Consider the following 18,476-nt stretch of genomic DNA (forward strand, 5'->3'; position numbering starts at 1 on the left):
ATGATCCACTGCACAGATTTGCTGCCCATGTTTCTTATATTGCAACACAGACTACACTTCAAAATTCATTACATTCGCTGTAAGATGCTGACACCTTGTGTTCATGAAAGTGAACATATAAATTCAAATCTTCCTTATCTAAGGAAACACTCTACTTCCTGTGAACTGGAAATTATAAACCCATTGATAAAGACAGTATGCCAGCCCGGAGTGACATTTGCTGATATATTGTGCACTGAATACATTATAGGCTCCTGAATGTTTCACTGAATAAGATCACATCATGCTTACAAATCAGGTACTTTTAGTTAAGCTGAAACACATGAATTTATTGAGAGTTATAAATCTGCGCAGAAGATTGATAAAGCAACAGACATAAAACAATATTCAGTATACATCAAATTTGGAATCAAGCAAAGTGAAAAAGCATTTGAAAATGATTTAAGATCTTTCCAGAACATGAACTGAAGCTTGGAAGAGTGTACAGTGAACACACTACATTGTTACTATTTCAAAGTCTGAAGGACTGAGGGAACTCAGGTCTGTATAGACTCACCCCCACTCCCTCACCATACTTCGGACAGTAGTCCTCCCAGACAGGAGAGTACAAACATTATCCATGGTATTATTCAAACATCCATCACTTAAAAATGATCTGTCTATAATTCACATCACTAATTAAAGCAGGGTCTGATTCTACTCAATACCCACTCCTGAGAACTGTCTCACTTTACTAACACACAATCACATCAGGGGAAACTCTCAGAATACTGCAGACAGAAGTTTCTTTAAAATCCCTGCGCTTTAGTCTGGTTCCAAATTCCGCTGATCAGAAATGATGCCGAACTTTAGTGACACAGGATGGAGCTTGTTTCCTTTGTACAAACCCACCAATGGATATAGAGATCCGGTGGTCATGTGGGTCCATGGACCAGTTTCCATTCCTAGAAGTCACTTCCCCGGGTGAGTTGGTCATGCTTTCTAATTCCCAACTCTCTGCCCTTTGACCCTCCATCACAATGCTTCTGCAGTTGTTAATCTGATTTAATAATTCCCTTCTCCACCTTGTTCCCAAAATACTTTTACTTCCTTTGTGGTCGATCTCCCTGTCACGCAAGTCCAAAGGGTGAAGATTTGAATACATCTGGTACAGAACTGGTTTAGCCATCCATCGCCAGATCTGACTGGATCATATCTAGCAATAGTGGTCCTGTTTTCCTCAGTCAAAACTGCTCATTACCCCAGGACCATCCTGAAGAGAAAAGATAACCCACAACTTCTCCATCCCAAAACCAACTGTGTCCTTGTGGAAATTATGTTCCAGCTTTACAGAGCTCTGTTTGACTGTTTCTGGAGAACTGTGTTCAGTTCTCAGCACCGCACCTCAGGAAGGTGATACTGGCCTTGGTTTAAGTTACTGTTTATTTATTAGTGTCACAAGTAGGCTTACATTAACACTGCAATGAAGTTACTGTGAAAATCTCTAGTCACCACACTCAATGCGTCTGTTCAGGTACACTGAGGGAGAACTTAGCACGTCTTTCGGACTGTGGGAGGAAACTGGAGCACCCAGAGGAAACGCACGCAGATATGGGGAGAATGTACAGACTCCACACAGATAGTATCCCAAGCTGGGAATCAAACCGGGTCCTCTGGCACTGAGGGAGGGAATTCAGCGTAGATTCACCAAAATGTTCCAGGAGCTAAAAGAGGTAAGTTATGGGGACAGTTGAACAGACGAAGCTTTCATTCCCTTGAATGCAGAAAATGAAGGATTAATCTAATTGAGGTGTTTAAGATCATTAAACGAGTTGATAAGAGTAGTTGGAGAGAAACTATTCCTCTGGTGGGACAGCCCAGAACATGAGGACAGAGCATTAAAATTAAAGCCAGGCTGTTCAGGATGACGTCAGCAAACACTTCTTCACAAAAGGGATTGGAAATCTGGAACTCCCCACAAAAAGCATTTGAATCTGGGGGTTAAAATTTAAATTTTGAACACATTGACAGTTTTATTGTTAGACAAAGGGATTAAAGATTACAGAGTGAAGGCAGGTAGATAGAGTTGAGATACGGATCAATCATGATCTAAATGAATGGTATTTATTCAGGGTCAAGGGGTAACTCCAGTTCCTTCATTTCTTAAATTCCTCTCGACTGTCCTCTCCACTCTTATCTCCAATAATTGATCAGTGTTATCCTCTTCAACCTCCAGCTGAGCTTCTGACCCCATACCCTCTCCATCATAAAGATCACCCACATCCCTCTCTGTAAAATCACTCATTTCAACATGCCCTCATTAGTCTATCTGTTGTAAATATCCTCATCCTGACTGATGTCTTCGTCAGATACCTCACACTGAAACATTTTTTCCTCAGTATGGATGTGTCAGTGTTTCATAAGCATGGCTCATAGAATCCCTATAGTGAAGAAAGAGGCCATTCAGCCCATCGAGTCTGCGCCACCTATTCCCATAACCCAGTGCATCTATCATGGTTAATCTACCTAATTTACATATCTTTGGACATTAAAGGGCAATTTAGCATAGCCAATTCACTTAATCTGCACATCTTTGGACTGTGGAGGAAACCAGAGCACCCAGAGGAAACACATGTCGACATGGGGAGAACCTGTGTGTGGATTTTGCACAGTCACCCAAAGCTGGAATCGAACCCAGGTCCCTGGCGCTGTGAGGCAGCAGCGCTAACCACTGTGTCACCAGGTGACCTGTTACTGACTGTGAGACTATCACACCTCACTTGGCTTTCCTGCTGTATGAATGCGACGGTGATCCAACATGCTCCACAATTGTTCAAACTTCTTATTACACACATCACACGTGAATGTTTTCTTCTCCCCTGTGTGAATGCGCCAATGCTTCACCAGGCCGGATAACCCTGTAAAGTTCTTATTACACACCTCACACTTGAACGGCTTCTCCCCAGTGTGAATGCGTTGGTGTTCACGGAGATGAGATGACCGGGAGAATGATTTCTTACACACTTTACAGGTGAATGGTTTCTCTCCAGTGTGAATACGTTGATGTTCACGGAGGGCTGATGACTGGGTGAATGATTTCTTACAAACTTCACAGGTGAATGGTTTCTCCCCAGTGTGAATGCGTCGATGTTGTGCAAGTGCTGATGAACGTGTAAAGGGTCGGTCACAAATCTCACACTTGAATGGATTCTCCCCTGTGTGAATGCTCTGGTGTATTAGGAAGTCTGTTGATATTGGGAAAGCTTTATCACAAAACTCACACTTGAAGGGTTTCTCGCCTGTGTGGATTGTCTGATGGACCTGGAGGGTCGATAACTGTGTAAAAGATTTCTCACACACGTCACAGCGGAATGGCTTCTCCCCTGTGTGAATGCGTTTGTGTCTGTGGAGTTGTGATGACTGTGAGAATGATTTGTTGCAAACCTCACACGTAAATGGTTTCTCTCCAGTATGAGTGCGTTGGTGGTTACGAAAGTGGGGTGAGCGCAAGAATGATTTGTCACACAACTCACACTTGAATAATTTCTTTTCCATGTGGCAGTCCCTGTGGTTACAGCTGATACAGCTGAACAATTGGTGTGGCTCCTTCCTCACACACTTCCCTCTTGGACAGCCTCTCACCTTTAGGAATGAGTCAGTGGTTCACGAGGCTCAGTGAACGTTTGAAGCTCTCACCACACTTGGTGTACACTCACACTTCTTGTACACTCACACTTCTTCCCAACCTCAGCCCGACCAATCAATAACAATCAAACCTTCAGAAAAGGTTGGTTCTGATGGAAGGTTCCAGACCACTGACCAGTTTCAGATCTGATGATGTGTCAAAACTCCCCTGACCCAACCGAGTTCCAGATAATGGTTTCACTGTCCAACCTTCTCTATGTTGAGCAATGCTGTGAATGGACTGGATGTCTTCCCACAGTTGTGCAGTTGTTCCTTGTCAGAATGTCTGCAGTGTCTATCCTCTCTGTATTCTCTGGTGTAGTATGATGCAATCCTTCTGTAAAACAGGAAAAAAAAACGTGATTTCCTCCAAATCTCACTCCTCTGCTGAAGGGGCTGATATCTTAGTTAGATTCAGTTCCACAGTGAGTGCCAATCTGTTGTTCCTGTGTGGAGGATCAGGTACAAGTCCATTTTTTTTCCTCATTTGACTGTCACACACCCACTGTTTCCCAGGGACACTGGAGTGTGACCAGGTTCCGACAACATGGCTACTTTTTTCATTTTCCCAGGCATCAGGAGGGCAATGGAGAAGAGTCTGGCCAAGTGTAAAATAGACTATCAATTCACTATGGCCTCAAGTTGTGTTGGCAAGGACCTGTTTTACCCTTTGAGTACATGTTTAACATAAAAAGACTCGAGAAATTTACTCCAAATTTTGAAATTCCTCCCTTATTTTCCCAAGCTATTTAAAGAAAACACACTAGGCAGGAAGTGCTTCTAGCAGGACAATATTGTTTCAGTGTAACTGACTGAAGGTTTCTAGTTTATTCTGGAAAATTAGATACACTGCACTCACTCAGGTTACACATCTCAAACATAGCTATCAGACACAGCACTGAGCAAAACTATCAAATCCAAGCCCAGGCTTTTGGGAAAGGCCGAGGCCTTCAGGCAAAATCTTTACCAAAGACATTAAAAGACATTTCAATAAATGTGTCTCTGCCCCTCCCAGATAATTACACCTCACCTTCTCATATTCAGCAATGACCCATCAACAAAACTCAGCCTGTAAATCAGAAGGGAAATGCTTCCAATAAACACACTCAATATCCAACACACAGCTCCAATCAAACAGCTCAGCACAAAGCTCCGAGTAAACAGGTCTCTCAGCTGGATCTTCTCACACAGCATAAGGGGCATTTCCACACCTGATTCCCCACAGGATAGTCAGACTGCCTGAACATTAGTGTGGATATGATGCAATGTAATTATTATAAATTCTGCTCCTTCACTCACCATCTCCTGACTTGGTTTTCAGTCCCTACAGGAAGTGAAGCAGCTGTGAAAGAGGAAGAGGAGAGAATGGGCAGAGTGGGTGGGCTCTCTGATTGACGTCTCTCACAGCCAATCACAATATTTCTGGAGTAATAGGAGCTTCCTGAAGTTTGGGAAACTGACCAGGGAAACGGAGGAGATTTTGAGCAGCAGATCAGGTGGGATTTAAACTTGTCATTGTCCCATCTTGTGAGAAACACAGCTCACAGTTAAACAATTTAGTCAAGTCAAGTTCTGAAGGAGCAAGATTTTATTTGACGTTCTTGCAAGACCGGGTGTCTAGCGAAATAGGCACACCTCACATAGATTTGCAGCACATTTTATACCTTTTTTACAAGCATTGTAATGGCTTTGCAATGTGATGTTCTCTCCTAATTGGTGGTCCCTGTCCCATCTATGTGTTGACATTCTCCTATTGGCTCGAGGTGCCCTAAGTTCCTATCACCTCTACTCCCCATCTAACAATGTCTCCTGTTATCACAAGAGTGCATTAGCAAACTCATCCATCTTATCCAATACTGTTACATGTCCAGTTCAGATTGGCAGTAATCAATCCTTTGCCAACTTAATCACTGCTGTCCCGACTATCTCAGTGACCCCTTCCCCCTTTTATGTTTAGTTGTATAAACAACACATCTTGCAGACCATTTGCTTTTTATAACGTGGGCCTCTTACATTCCTGCAGGATGTGGTGTATGCTTCACTGCACATCACATCTCTGATGTTATCTCTACATTACAGGCAGTCTTTTTATTATCCCTAATTATTGCTGTGTTAGCAGCATCGAACCTCATGTCCTATGTTTGTGACTAAACTCACAGTTGTTTCCATAAAGTGGGTTATCAATATGCCTAACTATATCCAATCTATTTAACTTCAAGCTATTTCTCTATGCTCCACAAATATATGTGTTAACAACATCTTTACCTATTGCTCACATTCTGAATAAAACCTCACTTATTACAGCTGCTGTCTCAGTTCCCCGGTAAATGTTTGACAGAGATTTCTAGTGTGGGAATAACATTCTTCATCCTCGGAAGCTTTCAAACTGACATCAGGTGGGATGTGTAGCCTGGGATGTGTTTGACAGCAGATCAGAAGAGGAAGACCCATAACACCCAAGGCAGTGATGATGAGCAGTGGCAGGATCAGCACATGGACAGGAGAGAGGGACACAGGAGTGGGGGGGTGGGGGTGGTGAAATCCAGAGAGGGGAAATTGACCCAGTGATCGGGGAGTGTCTCTATTCCTGGGAGAGTGACTTGGTGATTCAGGGAGTGTTTTGAGGCTCATTGTGTGAGTAGACGGCCCATAGTTTCCTACCTTACAGCCCTATCCTTTTTAGGGGTTGCCGGCTGTGGGGGTTCATTTTCTGTCAGCTCCAGTTCTAAGATTTATTCAACCCTTCCTGTTATTCTCCTGTGATGTTTGGATTAAAAAAAAACACTAGTCATCACTTCGAAACAAATCAAACCTACAGCCTGCCAGTTTACAAGGGGAAAAGCAGTCTCCTCAGGTGACCTTCAATTCCAAGTTATCAATCCCTCCAACACTTGGGAAGCAGTTATTCCATAAAACTCCAGTGACATCTGCTGGTGCTGTCTGAGTGTAGTATTCAATTTAATGAAGTCATTTACTCTCCTCCTATATTACCACTCCTTCCTATCCCTCCCCTTTCATACTGTGCACAGCCTTGGGACTTAACCCCTTAGAAACTGAATCTCGTACAACATATTATAAACTATTGTCAACAGTGGCTTAGATAACACTCTTTTCTCCAAATCAGAATCAGGTACAAGTTTCACTTCAGAGTCTTGATTGAGCTGATACTCCAGTGCAGTACTGAGGGAGAACTGTCATGGTTTCTCCTCGTGTAAGTCCTCTGGTGTCCCATGAGAGTTGGAAAAATTGGGAAAGCTTTTCACAAACTTCATCCCTGAAGATTCATTCGTAGTGTCGATTTTCTGATGGAGCAGGAGGTACAATGACCTCGAGAATTATTTGTCACATATCTCACACTTGACTGGCGTCTGTCCAATGTGAATATATTGGTGTAGGCAGAGCTTCAAAGAACATGAGAACAATTCATTGCATACCTCACGTGAACATCTTCTCCTCTGTGTGAATCTGTTGGTGCAGTCAGAGGGTTGATGAGCATGAGAACGATTTATTTCAAACCTCGCATGTGAATGGTTTCCCCTTTGTGTGAATGCGTTGGTGCAAAGGGAGGTTCAATAACTGTACAAATGATTTATCACACACATTGCACGTGAACAGTGAGGAGAGACTGAGGGATCTAGGGTTGTTTTCGTTGGAAAGAAGGCGGCTAAGAGGGGATCTTATTGAAACATATAAGATGATTAGAGGTTTAGATAGGGTGGATAGTGATAGCCTTTTTCCTCGGATGGAGAAAGCTAGCACGAGGGGGCATGGCTTTAAATTAAGGGGGGGTAGCTACAGGACGGATGTCAGGGGTAGGTTCTTGACCCAGCGGGTGGTGAGGGATTGGAATGCCCTGCCTGCTGCAGTTGTAAATGCGTCTAGTTTGGGGGCGTTTAAGAGATCTCTGGATAGGTTTATGGACGAAAAGGGATTGGTATAGGCTAGTGGGTCATTGTTTTTGTAACTGGTCGGCGCAACATCGTGGGCCGAAGGGCCTGTTCTGCGCTGTAATGTTCTATGTTCTATTTTCTGTGTGAACCTATTGGTGTGGACAGAGGTCTGATGACCAAAAGCATGATTTTCCACACACCTCACAGGTGAACAAGTTGTTCCCTGTGTGAATGTATTGATGTACATGGCGGTTTGATGAACTTGAAAACGATTTCTTGCACACCTCGCACTTGAATGGTTTCTCGACTTTGTGAATGTGTCAGTATTTGAGAAGGTTTGAGGATGACTGTGAAATTTGTCTCCCTTCGCATGTGAATGCTTACTCTTTGTGTGAATGCATTGATGTACATGTACAGGGAATGACTGTGACAATGATTTGTTGCACATCTCGCACATGAATGGCTTCTCTCCGGTGTGAACATGCCAATGTGTCAATAGGGTAGACGATTCTACAAAGCCTTTAGGTCATAGAATCATAGAATCCCCACAGTGCAGAGAGGGGTCATTGAAGCTGCACTGACAATAATTCCAACTAGGCCCTATTCCCAAAACCCCACTTATTTACCCTGCCAATCTCCCTGACACTAAGGCGCAATTTAGCATGCCAATCAACCTAATCCACACATCTTTTGGTCTAAGGGAGGAAGCCGGAGAACCTGGTGGAAACCCATGCAGACACAGAGAGAATGTGCAAACTCCTCACAGAGTCACCCAAGGCCAGAATTGAACCCATATCCCTGGAGCTGTGAGGCAGTAGTGCTAACCACTGTGCCGTCCCCTTGTTACTCACTTCACACTTGGATGGCTCACCAAAGTGAATGTGTCGATGTTTCACAAGTTTTGATAACATTACTTCATCATTTAATTTGAGAATGACTTCTCTTCCATGCGGGTATCTGTGTGTTTCGGGTGGGTGAACAGAAGGACCTTGTGTGTTAGGAGATTTTGTGTGCCTGTGAGCCCTCCCCACACACCTCATATTTGAACAACCTTTCTCATAGTCAGAATGAGTCAATGGTTTATGAGGCTTGATGGATGATTGAAGCTGTCAGCACACTTGGAGTCCACTCACACTTATTCCTGGCCTCGCTGACAGCTGAACCTTTGAAAACGTTGCTTTCGATGAGAGGTTCCACACCACTGACCAGTTTCAGATCTGATGATATGCTCTCCTGACATGACAGATTTCTGGCTGATGGTTCCTCTGTCCAATCCTCTCTGTGTTGAGAAATGCTGTCAAGATGTGGATATGCTGGCGTTGGACTGGGGTAAACACAGTAAAAAGTCTGACAACACCAGGTTTAAGTCCAACCGATTTATTTGATAGTAAATTCACTAGCTTTTGCGATTTCTCTCTTCTTCAGGTGAATGGAGAGTTCTGGCCTCAGACAGAGCATATAAAGCACACACAGTTTAGAGATTACTGATTAGAATGCAAATCTTTACACCTAACCTGCTGTTCAAGTCCTAAAGTGGCTGACAATGTGAGTGGAAGGAGCACTGATCACAGGTTAAAGAGATGTAAATTGTCTCCAGACAGTACAGTAAGTGAGGTTTTACAAACCCAGGCAAGTCACGGGGGTTACAGATAGTGCGACATGAACCCAAGATCCCTGTTGAGACCGTCCTCATGTGTGTGGAACTTGGCTATCAGTCTCTGCTCAGCAACTCTGCGCTGTCGTGTGTCGTGAAGGCCGCCTTGGAGAATGCTTACCAGGGTGAAACCCAAACTGGGCATCACTGAGCAGGTTATTGCTGAGCAGGTGCTTGACAGCATTGTTGATGACCTCTTCAATCACTTTACTGATAATTGAGAATAAAGTGATGGGGTGATAATTGGCCAAGTTAGATTTATCCTGTTTTTGTGTACAAGACATAGCTAGGCAATTTTCCGGATTGTCAGGTAGATGCCAATTTTTTAACTGTGGTTAGCATTGTTGCATCAGACGATCAGGAGCCTGGGTTCGATTCCCAGCTTGGGTCACTGTCTGTGCAGAGTCTGCACATTCTCCAAGTGTCTGCGTAGATTTCTTCCGGGTGCTCGGTTTCCTTCCACTGTCCGAAAGACGCGCTGATTCAGTGCACTGGCCATACTAAATTCTCCCTCAGTGTACCCAAACAAGCGCCGGAGTGTGGCAACTAAGGGATTTTCCTTCATTGCAGTGTTAATGTAAGCCTATTTGTGACACTAATAAATAACAACAATAAACTATAAAACCATGGACCGTAAGACATAGGAGCAGAACAAGGCCACTCCGTCCATCGAGTCTGCTCTGCCATTCAATCATGGCTGATATTTTTCTCATCCCCATTCTCCTGCCTTTTACCCACAACCCCTGATCCCCTAATTAATCAAGATTCTATCTATCTCTGTGTTAAAGACACTCAATGACCCGGCCTCCACAGCCTTCTGCAGCAAAGAGTTCCATGGATTCACCACTCTCTAGCTGAAGAAATTTCTCCTTATCTCTGTTTTCAAGTCCCTTTATCATGAGGATGTGCCCTCTAGTTCCAGTTTTTCCTACTAGTGGAAACATCCTCTCCACATTCATTCTATCCAAGCCTCGCAGTATCGTGTAACTTTCAATAAGATCCCTCCTCATCCTTCTAAACTCCAATGAGTACAGACCCAGAGCCCTTAACCGTTCCTCATACGACAAGCTCTTCATTCTAGGGATCATTCTTGTGAACCCCCTCTGGTCCCTTTCCAAGGCCAACGCATTCTTCCTTAGATGTGGAGCCCAAAACTGCTCACAATACTCCAAATGCGGTTTGATCAGAGCCTTATACAGCCTCAGAAGTACATGTATTGTATTCTAGCCCTCTCAACATGAATGCTAACATTGCATTTGCCTTCCTAACTGCTGACTGAACCTGCACATTAACCTGAAGAGAATCTTGGACATGGACTCCCAAGTCCCTTTGTGCTTCTGATGTCCTAAGTATTTCCCCATTTAGAAAATAGTCAATGCCTCCATTTCTCCTTCCAAAGTGCATAATCTCACACTTTTTCACATTGTATTCCATCTGCCACTTCCTTTCCCACTTTCCTAGCCTGTTCAGAGCCTTTGTAGTATCCAGTGCCTCCAATTGTTTCTTGATATCATATGGCACAAATCGAATTGGCTGGAGACTGGCATCTGAGATGCTGGGGACCACTGGAGGATCATCCACTCAGCACTTCTGCTGAAGATTATTGCGAAAGCTTCAGTCTTATTTTTTGCACTGAGGATGGGGATATTTTTGGAGCCTCCTCTTCCAGTGAGTTGTTTAATTGTCCACCATCATTCACAACCGGATGTAGCAGGACTGTAGAGCTTGGATCTGATCGTTGATTGAGGGATCACTTAGATCTGTCTATTACTTGCTGTTTGGCACATGAATAGTCCTGTGTTGTAGCCTCTCCAGGTTGACACATCATCTTTAGGTACACCTGGCGCTACTCCTTGAATGTCCTCCATTGAAACCAAGGGGGCAAAATCCCGTGAATGCTGGAAATCTGATAGAGATTCAGAAAATGCTGGAAATCCTCAGGTCAGGAAACATCTGTGGAGAGTGAAGCAACCTCTCTGCAGCCTTTGACATGCCCGACCACACTCTCCTCCTCCTGCAACTCTTCTGTGTTATCCAGTCAGTGGTACTACTGTGACTTGTGTGACTTTTTCCTCTTCAGTTGTACACAGAGAATCTCCTGCAATGGTGAATCTTCCCACCGCCATCGCTCTGGTTCCTACCAAGGGTCAGTCTCTGCTTTTCAATTCGGTTCAGCCGCTCAGGGCTCGCGCTTCCTCACATTCCAACTCCCGAACGCTGGGAGCCAACGGCCGCTGCATGCAGCAGAACTACAACTCCCATCAGGCATCGCAGGCTGGTTCCACGCCCCCCCTCCCCCCCGAATCAATACCGCCACTCCTCACTGCGCAGGCCTGGGGACACAGGCAGTACGGGTAATGTAGTTCTCACTGTGTGAGAGGCTGTCTGAAAACTGGCTGCACAGACCTGGGCGGGGCGCTGCAAATTACTGCAGATGCTCGAATGTGAAACCAAAAGAGAAAATGCTGGAAAATCTCAGCAGGTCTGGCAGCATCTGTAAGGAGAGAAAAGAGCTGACGTTTCAAGTCCAGACGAACCTTTGTCAAAGCCAGGCTTTGAGTTTAATTTTAGTTATTTTTAGTTGTTCAGTTAGTTATGTTGTGATTTTGATTTTAGTTATGATTTTAAAAACATATGTACTGACACTTTAAACATATTTCAAATGCATTGTTCACTTTGGTCAAGCTAGGTTACCGAAAGGCACTGTGATTGAATTCAACAGTTTAAAACTAACAGGTCAGTCAGCAAGTCTTATCGGGCGACATTCCCAAAAGGAACGCATTAAAATAGATATGAACGTGGCCACTGGAAAACATATCTATTCAACTTGGCAGTGAGCAGGTGGGAACATCCATCTGACCTTACCTAGCGTCTGCCGTTCCCTAGCAACAGGGAGTTAGTTAATGCCAATAGGGGAGAATACATCTGGAATCAATTGGACGAATAAGGTAACGCCATGCTATTAAGTATTTTACAATTGGCCAAGATATTTGACAGAGATTTGTATTGATGCATAACTGTTGAATGGAAATTGATTCATAGCTAATAGAAGGTGGAATTATTGATTATGAAAAAGTATGACTGTTCTGTATTTGATCTCATAACTCAGATCTTCCGGAGAGGTTCTGTAACTCTGTCCATAGAGCTGTTTAACCCTTCATGAAGACTCTGGTCAGCTGTACGTTTGTATTGTATTGTTTTCAAGTTTCATGTTAAATAAATTTGTTATGTCTTTTGCAGAGATAACTTGCTTTGCAAATTTTGAATTGTCTTAGTTTTAAGACACGAATTGGCCACCTCTTGAAATTTCCCCACAACAAACACTAAAGCATCAGCGCCATGGGTTCTTCTTCAGGCTTGGGAGACTGGCTTACGGGAATAGGATCTGGGTGAAATTATTATCGGTGCAGGCTTGATGGGTTGAATTGCCTCCTTCTGCACTGCAGGGATTTCACGAAATGTCTATGTTGTAAAATGAGTGAAGAAATTACCCTGCAGATGTTTACACACTACAATGATCACGAGGTCAATCAGATTACAATGTACCACCCTTAAATAAAAATGCTTCAATTGGTTACATATAATTTTTTAAAAAGTTTGCTTTTGAGAAATCCCTTGAGAAGTTTGTGTTGGTTTTATCAGCTTTAATTAAGTTAGATATAAAGTGTAAATTGGAAGTTTTGTGATATCTAAAACTGGTTTATTTAACATCAACCAGGAAGCTAGAATCAAGGACAGAAATGACCATGGCCCCAGATGGGAATAATGAGAGTGGTGAGTTTCTGTCAATTGCATTTTTTTGTGGCAGCTCTTCAAATTACATTCAGGGTTTTTGGACGTTCAGGCACCAACTGCCTGAAACTGGGACATCCCAGGAGAAGAGAATGAACTGGGATATCTCTTGAGAGGCGAGAGCAGAGCATTTAGAAAGCAGTGACAGGATTAGACAGAGTTAGTATGGATTTATGAAGGGGAAGTCATGCTTGACAAATCTGTTGGAATTCTTTGAAGATGTAACTAGAGTTGACAAGGGGGAAACCAGTAGATGTAATATATTTGGACTTTCAGAAAGTGTTTGACAAAGTCCCACACAAGAAATTATTGTGCAAGATTAAAGCACATGGGATGGAGGAAGTGTATTAAGATGGATAGAAAACTGGTTGACAGAGAGGAAACAAAGAGTAGGAATTAATGAGTGCTTTTCAAATTGGCAATCAGTAACTAGTGGGGTGCCACAGGGATCAGTGCTGGGGCCCCAGCTATTCACAATATATATCAATGATTTGAATGAGGGAACAAAATGTAACATCTCAAAGTTTGTAGATGATACCAAGTTGGGTGGGAGGATGAACTGTGATGAGGATGCAGAGGTCCTTCAGAATGATCAGGACAGGTTGGGTGAGTGGGCTAATCAATGGCAGATGCAGTATGATTTGGATAAGTGTGAGGTTATTCACTTTGGAAGCAAAAACAAGAAGGCAGATTACTACCTGAATGGCTGTAAATTGGGAGAGGGGAGCGGGCAGCAGGATCTGGGTGTCCTTGTGCACCAGTCATTGAAGATAAGCATGCAGGTACAGCAGGCAGTAAAGGAGGCAAATGGCACGTTGGCCTTATTGCAAGAGGTTTCAAATACAGGAGCAGGGATGTGTTGTTGCAACTATACAGGGCCTTGATGAGGCTTTGTGTGCAGCTTTGGTCTCCTTTTCTGAGGAAGAATGTTCTTGCTCTCGAGGGAGTGCAGCGAAGATCTACCAGGCTGATTCCAGGGATGACAGGACTGATGTATGAGGAGAGATTGACTAGGTTAGGATTGCTTTCGCTGGAGTTCAGACGAATGAGGGGCGATTGCAAAGAGACTTATACAATTCTAACAGGTCTAGACAGGATAGATGCAGGCAGGATGTTCCCAATGGTGGGGAAGTCCAAAACCAGGGGTCTGAGGGTTTACGCCAGTCCAACGCCGGCATTCCCACATCACGATTCAGGGTAGGCCATTTAGGATGGACGTGGGGAGATATTTCTCCACCCAAAGAGTGGTGAGCCTGTGGAATTCATTACCACAGAAAGTAGTTGATGCCAAAACATTGAATGCATTCAAGCGGCGGCTGGATATAGCAGCTGGAGCAAATGAGATCAAAGGTTATAAGGGAAAAAGCAGGATTAGGCTATTGAGTTGGATGATCAGCCATGATCTTAATAAATGGCAGAACAGGCTTGAAGGGCCAAATGGCCTCCTCCTGCTCCAATCTTTGTGTTCCTATGATTGGACCAGGAAATCCCAGGAGAGGTGCATTTCTTGTCATCAACCCCCTTTATTGTGCACCAAAGCCTCAGCTTCCAGTCAAGTAGTTTCCACCTCAGGACCTGCAACTATGGTCCAAGTCAGGTTACAGGATTAAATACCCCCACTGATCATTTCCCATTGGGCAAGCCACAGCTTGCTCAAGAGGGCAACTTGTTCTCTACAAAGACCACTGGGAGATCTATTGATGAATCTCCCCCACCCCCCACCCTACTTCCAGTGGCCTTGTGGCCACCATAACCCGGGGAAAATAGACTGGGACATCCCAGGAGAATAACCAGAAGGGCTCAATGAGTCTCAGAAATTGGAATTGAAGGAAGCTGAACCTCCAGAGCAGATGACCCTGGGCAGGTTAGGGCTATAACATATCAAAAAGCATGGAGCACCTACTCACACTATGAGACCCAGCACACTCCCTGAGTCAACAAGTCATTCTCCCAGGAATAGAGACACTTCCCAGTGACTGGGTCACTTTCCCCTCTCTTGTGTCCTTCACTGTCGTGTCCCACTCGCCTGTCCATATGCTGATCGTCATCACTACTTTCCTCTTCTGATCTGCTGTCAAACACATCCGAGGCTACAGATCCCACACTGATGTTGTCACTTCGAAAGCAACAGAAGATGAAGAACATTATTCCCACATCTCTCAAACATTTACCGGGGAACTGAGACAGCAGCTGCAATAAGTGAGGTTTTATTCCGATGGGACAATGACAAGTTTAAATCTCCACCTGATCTGCTGCTCAAAGTCGCCTCCGTTTCCCTGGTCAGTTTCCCAAACTTCAGGAAACTCCTGTTACTCCAGAAATATTGTGATTGGCTGTGAGAGACGTCAATCAGAGAGCCCACCCACTCTGCCCATTCTCTCCTCTTCCTCTTTCACAGCTGCTTCACTTCCTGTAGGGACTGAAAACCGAGTCAGGAGATGGTGAGTGAAGGAGCAGAATTTATAATAATTACATTGCATCATATCCACACTAATGTTCAGGCAGTCTGACTATCCTGTGGGGAATCAGGTGTGGAAATGCCCCTTATGCTGTGTGAGAAGATCCAGCTGAGAGACCTGTTTACTCGGTGCTTTGTGCTGAGCTGTTTGATTGGAGCTGTGTGTTGGATATTGAGTGTGTTTATTGGAAGCATTTCCCTTCTGATTTACAGGCTGAGTTTTGTTGATGGGTCATTACTGAATATGAGGTGAGGTGTAATTAGCACATTTATTGAAATTCTTTTAATGCCTTCTTTAAAGATTTTACTTTAAGGTCTCGCCCTTTCCCAAAAGCCTGGGTTTGGGTTTGATAGTTTCCCCTAGTGCTGTGTATGAGAGCTGAATTTGGGATGTGCCATCTGAGCGAGTATTTTGTATCTAATTTCCCAGGATAAATAGAGTCTTCTCATTGGCTACACTGAAGCAATATTTTCCTTAGCTTCTGGCGCTTCCTGCCCAGTGGGTCTTCTTCAAATAATTTGGGGAAAAAGTGGAAATTTTTCAAAATTCCATTGAATTAACATTTCCCCATGTTAAACACATACTCAAAGGGTTTAATTGAGCTTTGCCAGTACAACACAAGCTCATTGTGAATTGATAGCCCATTTTACACTTCACCTGACTATCTTATGTCTCATCTGGGCTGCAGAGGAACCTGGAGTGGGAGGGTGAGAATCCAGTCGTTGTGGTACATATGGGTGCCAACGACATAGGCAAATTGGAGACTAAGGAACTGGAGAGGGAGTATGAAAAGCTGGGAATGGAATTAAAAAGCAGAACCAACAAGGTGGTTATCTCTGGATTACTATCTGAACTGCGTGCAGATGGGCGTAGGGTAGTTAGGATTAAAGAGATGAATGTGTGGCTCAGGGATTGGTGTGGGAGGAATGGGTTTGAATTTATTGGGCAATGGCACCAGTATTGGGGCAGGTGGGACCTGTTTAGATGGGATGGTGTTGGTCTGAACCGTGCTGGGACCAGAGTCCTGGCAAATCGTATAACTAGGACTGTAGATAGGGCTTTAAACTAATTGTGGGGGGGAGGGTGCAAGGGTAGACGAAATTACAGTGTCTACAGTAAAAGAGAGGGTACAGGTACAGGAAGAGGTCAAGGATGTCCCAATAATAAAGGGAGTAGGGGGCATGAGAAAGGTTGGTAGCGTTCCTTCAAATAGGGTCAAGATAAAGGCTGGGATAAAGACACTTTATCTGAATGCACGAAGCATTCGGAACAAAGTGAATGAACTGGTGGCGTAGATCAACACAAATGGATATGATCTGGTGGCCATTACGGAAACGTGGTTGCAGGGTGACAGGGACTGGGAGCTGAATGTCCAGGGGTATCAAGTGTTTAGGAAGGATAGAAGGGAGGAAAAAGGGGGAGGGGTAGCTCTGCTGGTTAGGGATAGTATCAGGGTGGTAGTAAGGGAAGATATTGGCGCCAAAGAGCAGAACGTGGAATCGTTGTGGGTGGAGATAAGGAACAGCAATGGGAGGAAGATGCTGGTGGGTGTGGTCTATAGGCCCCCAAATAATGACCTGGAGGTGGGGTGGGCTATAAACACCCAAATAAATGATGCATGCAGAAATGGAACGGCGATAATTATGGGGGATTTCAGTCTACATATTGATTGGTTGACCCATGTTGGACACAGTTGGCTTGAGGAAGAGTTCTTGGAATGTTGCCAGGATAGTTTCCTTGAACAATGTGTGCTGGAGCCGATGAGGGAGCGAGCTATCTTAAATCTGGTGTTATGTAATGAGGCAGGTAGAGTTAGGGACCTTGTGAGGGATCCTCTTGGGAAGAGCGATCATTGTATGGTTGAGTTTTTGATGCAGGTGGAGGATGAGAAAGTAGGGTTCCGGACCTGTGTCCTATGTTTGAACAGAGGGGAGTACGACAGGATGAGAGAGGAATTGGCAAATGTAGATTGGGGGTGCAGATTGGTTGGTAGGACTGCTGAGGAACGGTGGAGGATCTTTAAGGAGATCTTTCTTGGTGCGCAGCAGAAATTTATTCCAATGGTAAAGAAGGATCGTAGGAGAAGGGATAATCAGCCGTGGTTAACAAAGGAAATAAAGGAGAGTATTAAATTAAAAGCTGATGTGTTTAGAGTGGCTAAAAGTAGTGGGCGAGTAGAGGATTGGGAGAGGTTTAAAAATCAACAAAGAATGACAAAGAAGTTGATAAAGAAAGGAAGGATAGACTATGAAGCTAAACTAGCACTAAATGTAAAAAGGGATAGTAAGAGTTTTTATAAATATATAAAGAGGAGGAGGCTGGCTAGAGTGAATGTTGGACCCTTAGAGGATGAGAGGGGAGATTTAGTAGTGGGGGATGAGGAAATGGCTGAGGCCTTAAATAAGTTTTTTGCCTCAGTCTTCACAGAGGAGGACGCGAATAGTTTGCCGGGTATTAAAGATAGAAGGATGGTAGGAGTTGAGGGCCTGAATGCGATCACTGTCACTAGAGAGGTAGTGCTCGATAGACTAGCGGGACTGATGGTGGACAAGTCCCCAGGACCGGATGGAATGCATCCCAGGGTTCTGAAGGAAATGGCAGATGTGATAGTGGATGCCTTAGTGATTATTTTCCAAACCTCGCTGGATTCTGGGGAAGTGCCGGAAGATTGGAAAACGGCTAATGTTATGCCGCTGTTTAAAAAGGGTAGCAGGCAGAAGGCAGGGAATTATAGGCCGGTTAGTTTAACGTCTGTTGTAGGAAAAATGCTTGAATCCGTCATCAAAGAAGAAATAGCGAGGCACCTTGAAAAGAATTGTTTGATAGAGCAGACGCAGCACGGATTCGTCAAGGGGAAGTCGTGTCTGATGAATTTATTGGAATTCTATGAGGAGGTGACGAGTGTGGTGGACGGAGGGGAACCGGTGGATGTGGTGTTTCTCGATTTTCAGAAGGCATTTGATAAGGTGCCGCATAAAAGGTTGTTACAGAAGATTAGGGGGCATGGAGTTGGGAGTA

General features: G+C 44.1%; 2 protein-coding genes across 3 annotated transcripts in view; one reads left to right on the plus strand and one right to left on the minus strand.

Moving 5' to 3' along the window:
* Nucleotides 1-18,476, plus strand: part of LOC145348621 (uncharacterized) — a 68,835-nt gene that overhangs the window by 20,996 nt on the left and 29,363 nt on the right. The window contains exon 7 of the mRNA XM_080196792.1: nucleotides 11,288-11,561. Within this exon, the coding sequence (XP_080052918.1) occupies nucleotides 11,288-11,561 (274 nt within the window). The remainder of the gene's footprint in view (nucleotides 1-11,287; nucleotides 11,562-18,476) is intronic.
* Nucleotides 240-5,005, minus strand: LOC145348064 (uncharacterized). Of its 2 annotated transcripts, none has more exons than XM_080196200.1 (2): nucleotides 4,963-5,005; nucleotides 240-4,000 (listed from the first exon to the last, which is right to left on the minus strand). In XM_080196200.1, exon 2 carries the CDS (start codon nucleotides 3,532-3,534, stop codon nucleotides 2,749-2,751), a length of 786 nt encoding a protein of 261 aa, XP_080052326.1. In that variant the 5' UTR covers nucleotides 3,535-4,000; nucleotides 4,963-5,005; the 3' UTR covers nucleotides 240-2,748. The 2 variants fall into 2 exon arrangements, with proteins under 2 accessions (XP_080052326.1, XP_080052327.1); XM_080196201.1 differs by lacking the exon at nucleotides 4,963-5,005 and adding an exon at nucleotides 4,694-4,743.

The sequence above is a fragment of the Carcharhinus amblyrhynchos genome, chromosome 9, assembly GCF_965287045.1.
Source record: "Carcharhinus amblyrhynchos chromosome 9, sCarAmb.v2.hapA, whole genome shotgun sequence".
Taxonomy (NCBI): domain Eukaryota; kingdom Metazoa; phylum Chordata; class Chondrichthyes; order Carcharhiniformes; family Carcharhinidae; genus Carcharhinus; species Carcharhinus amblyrhynchos.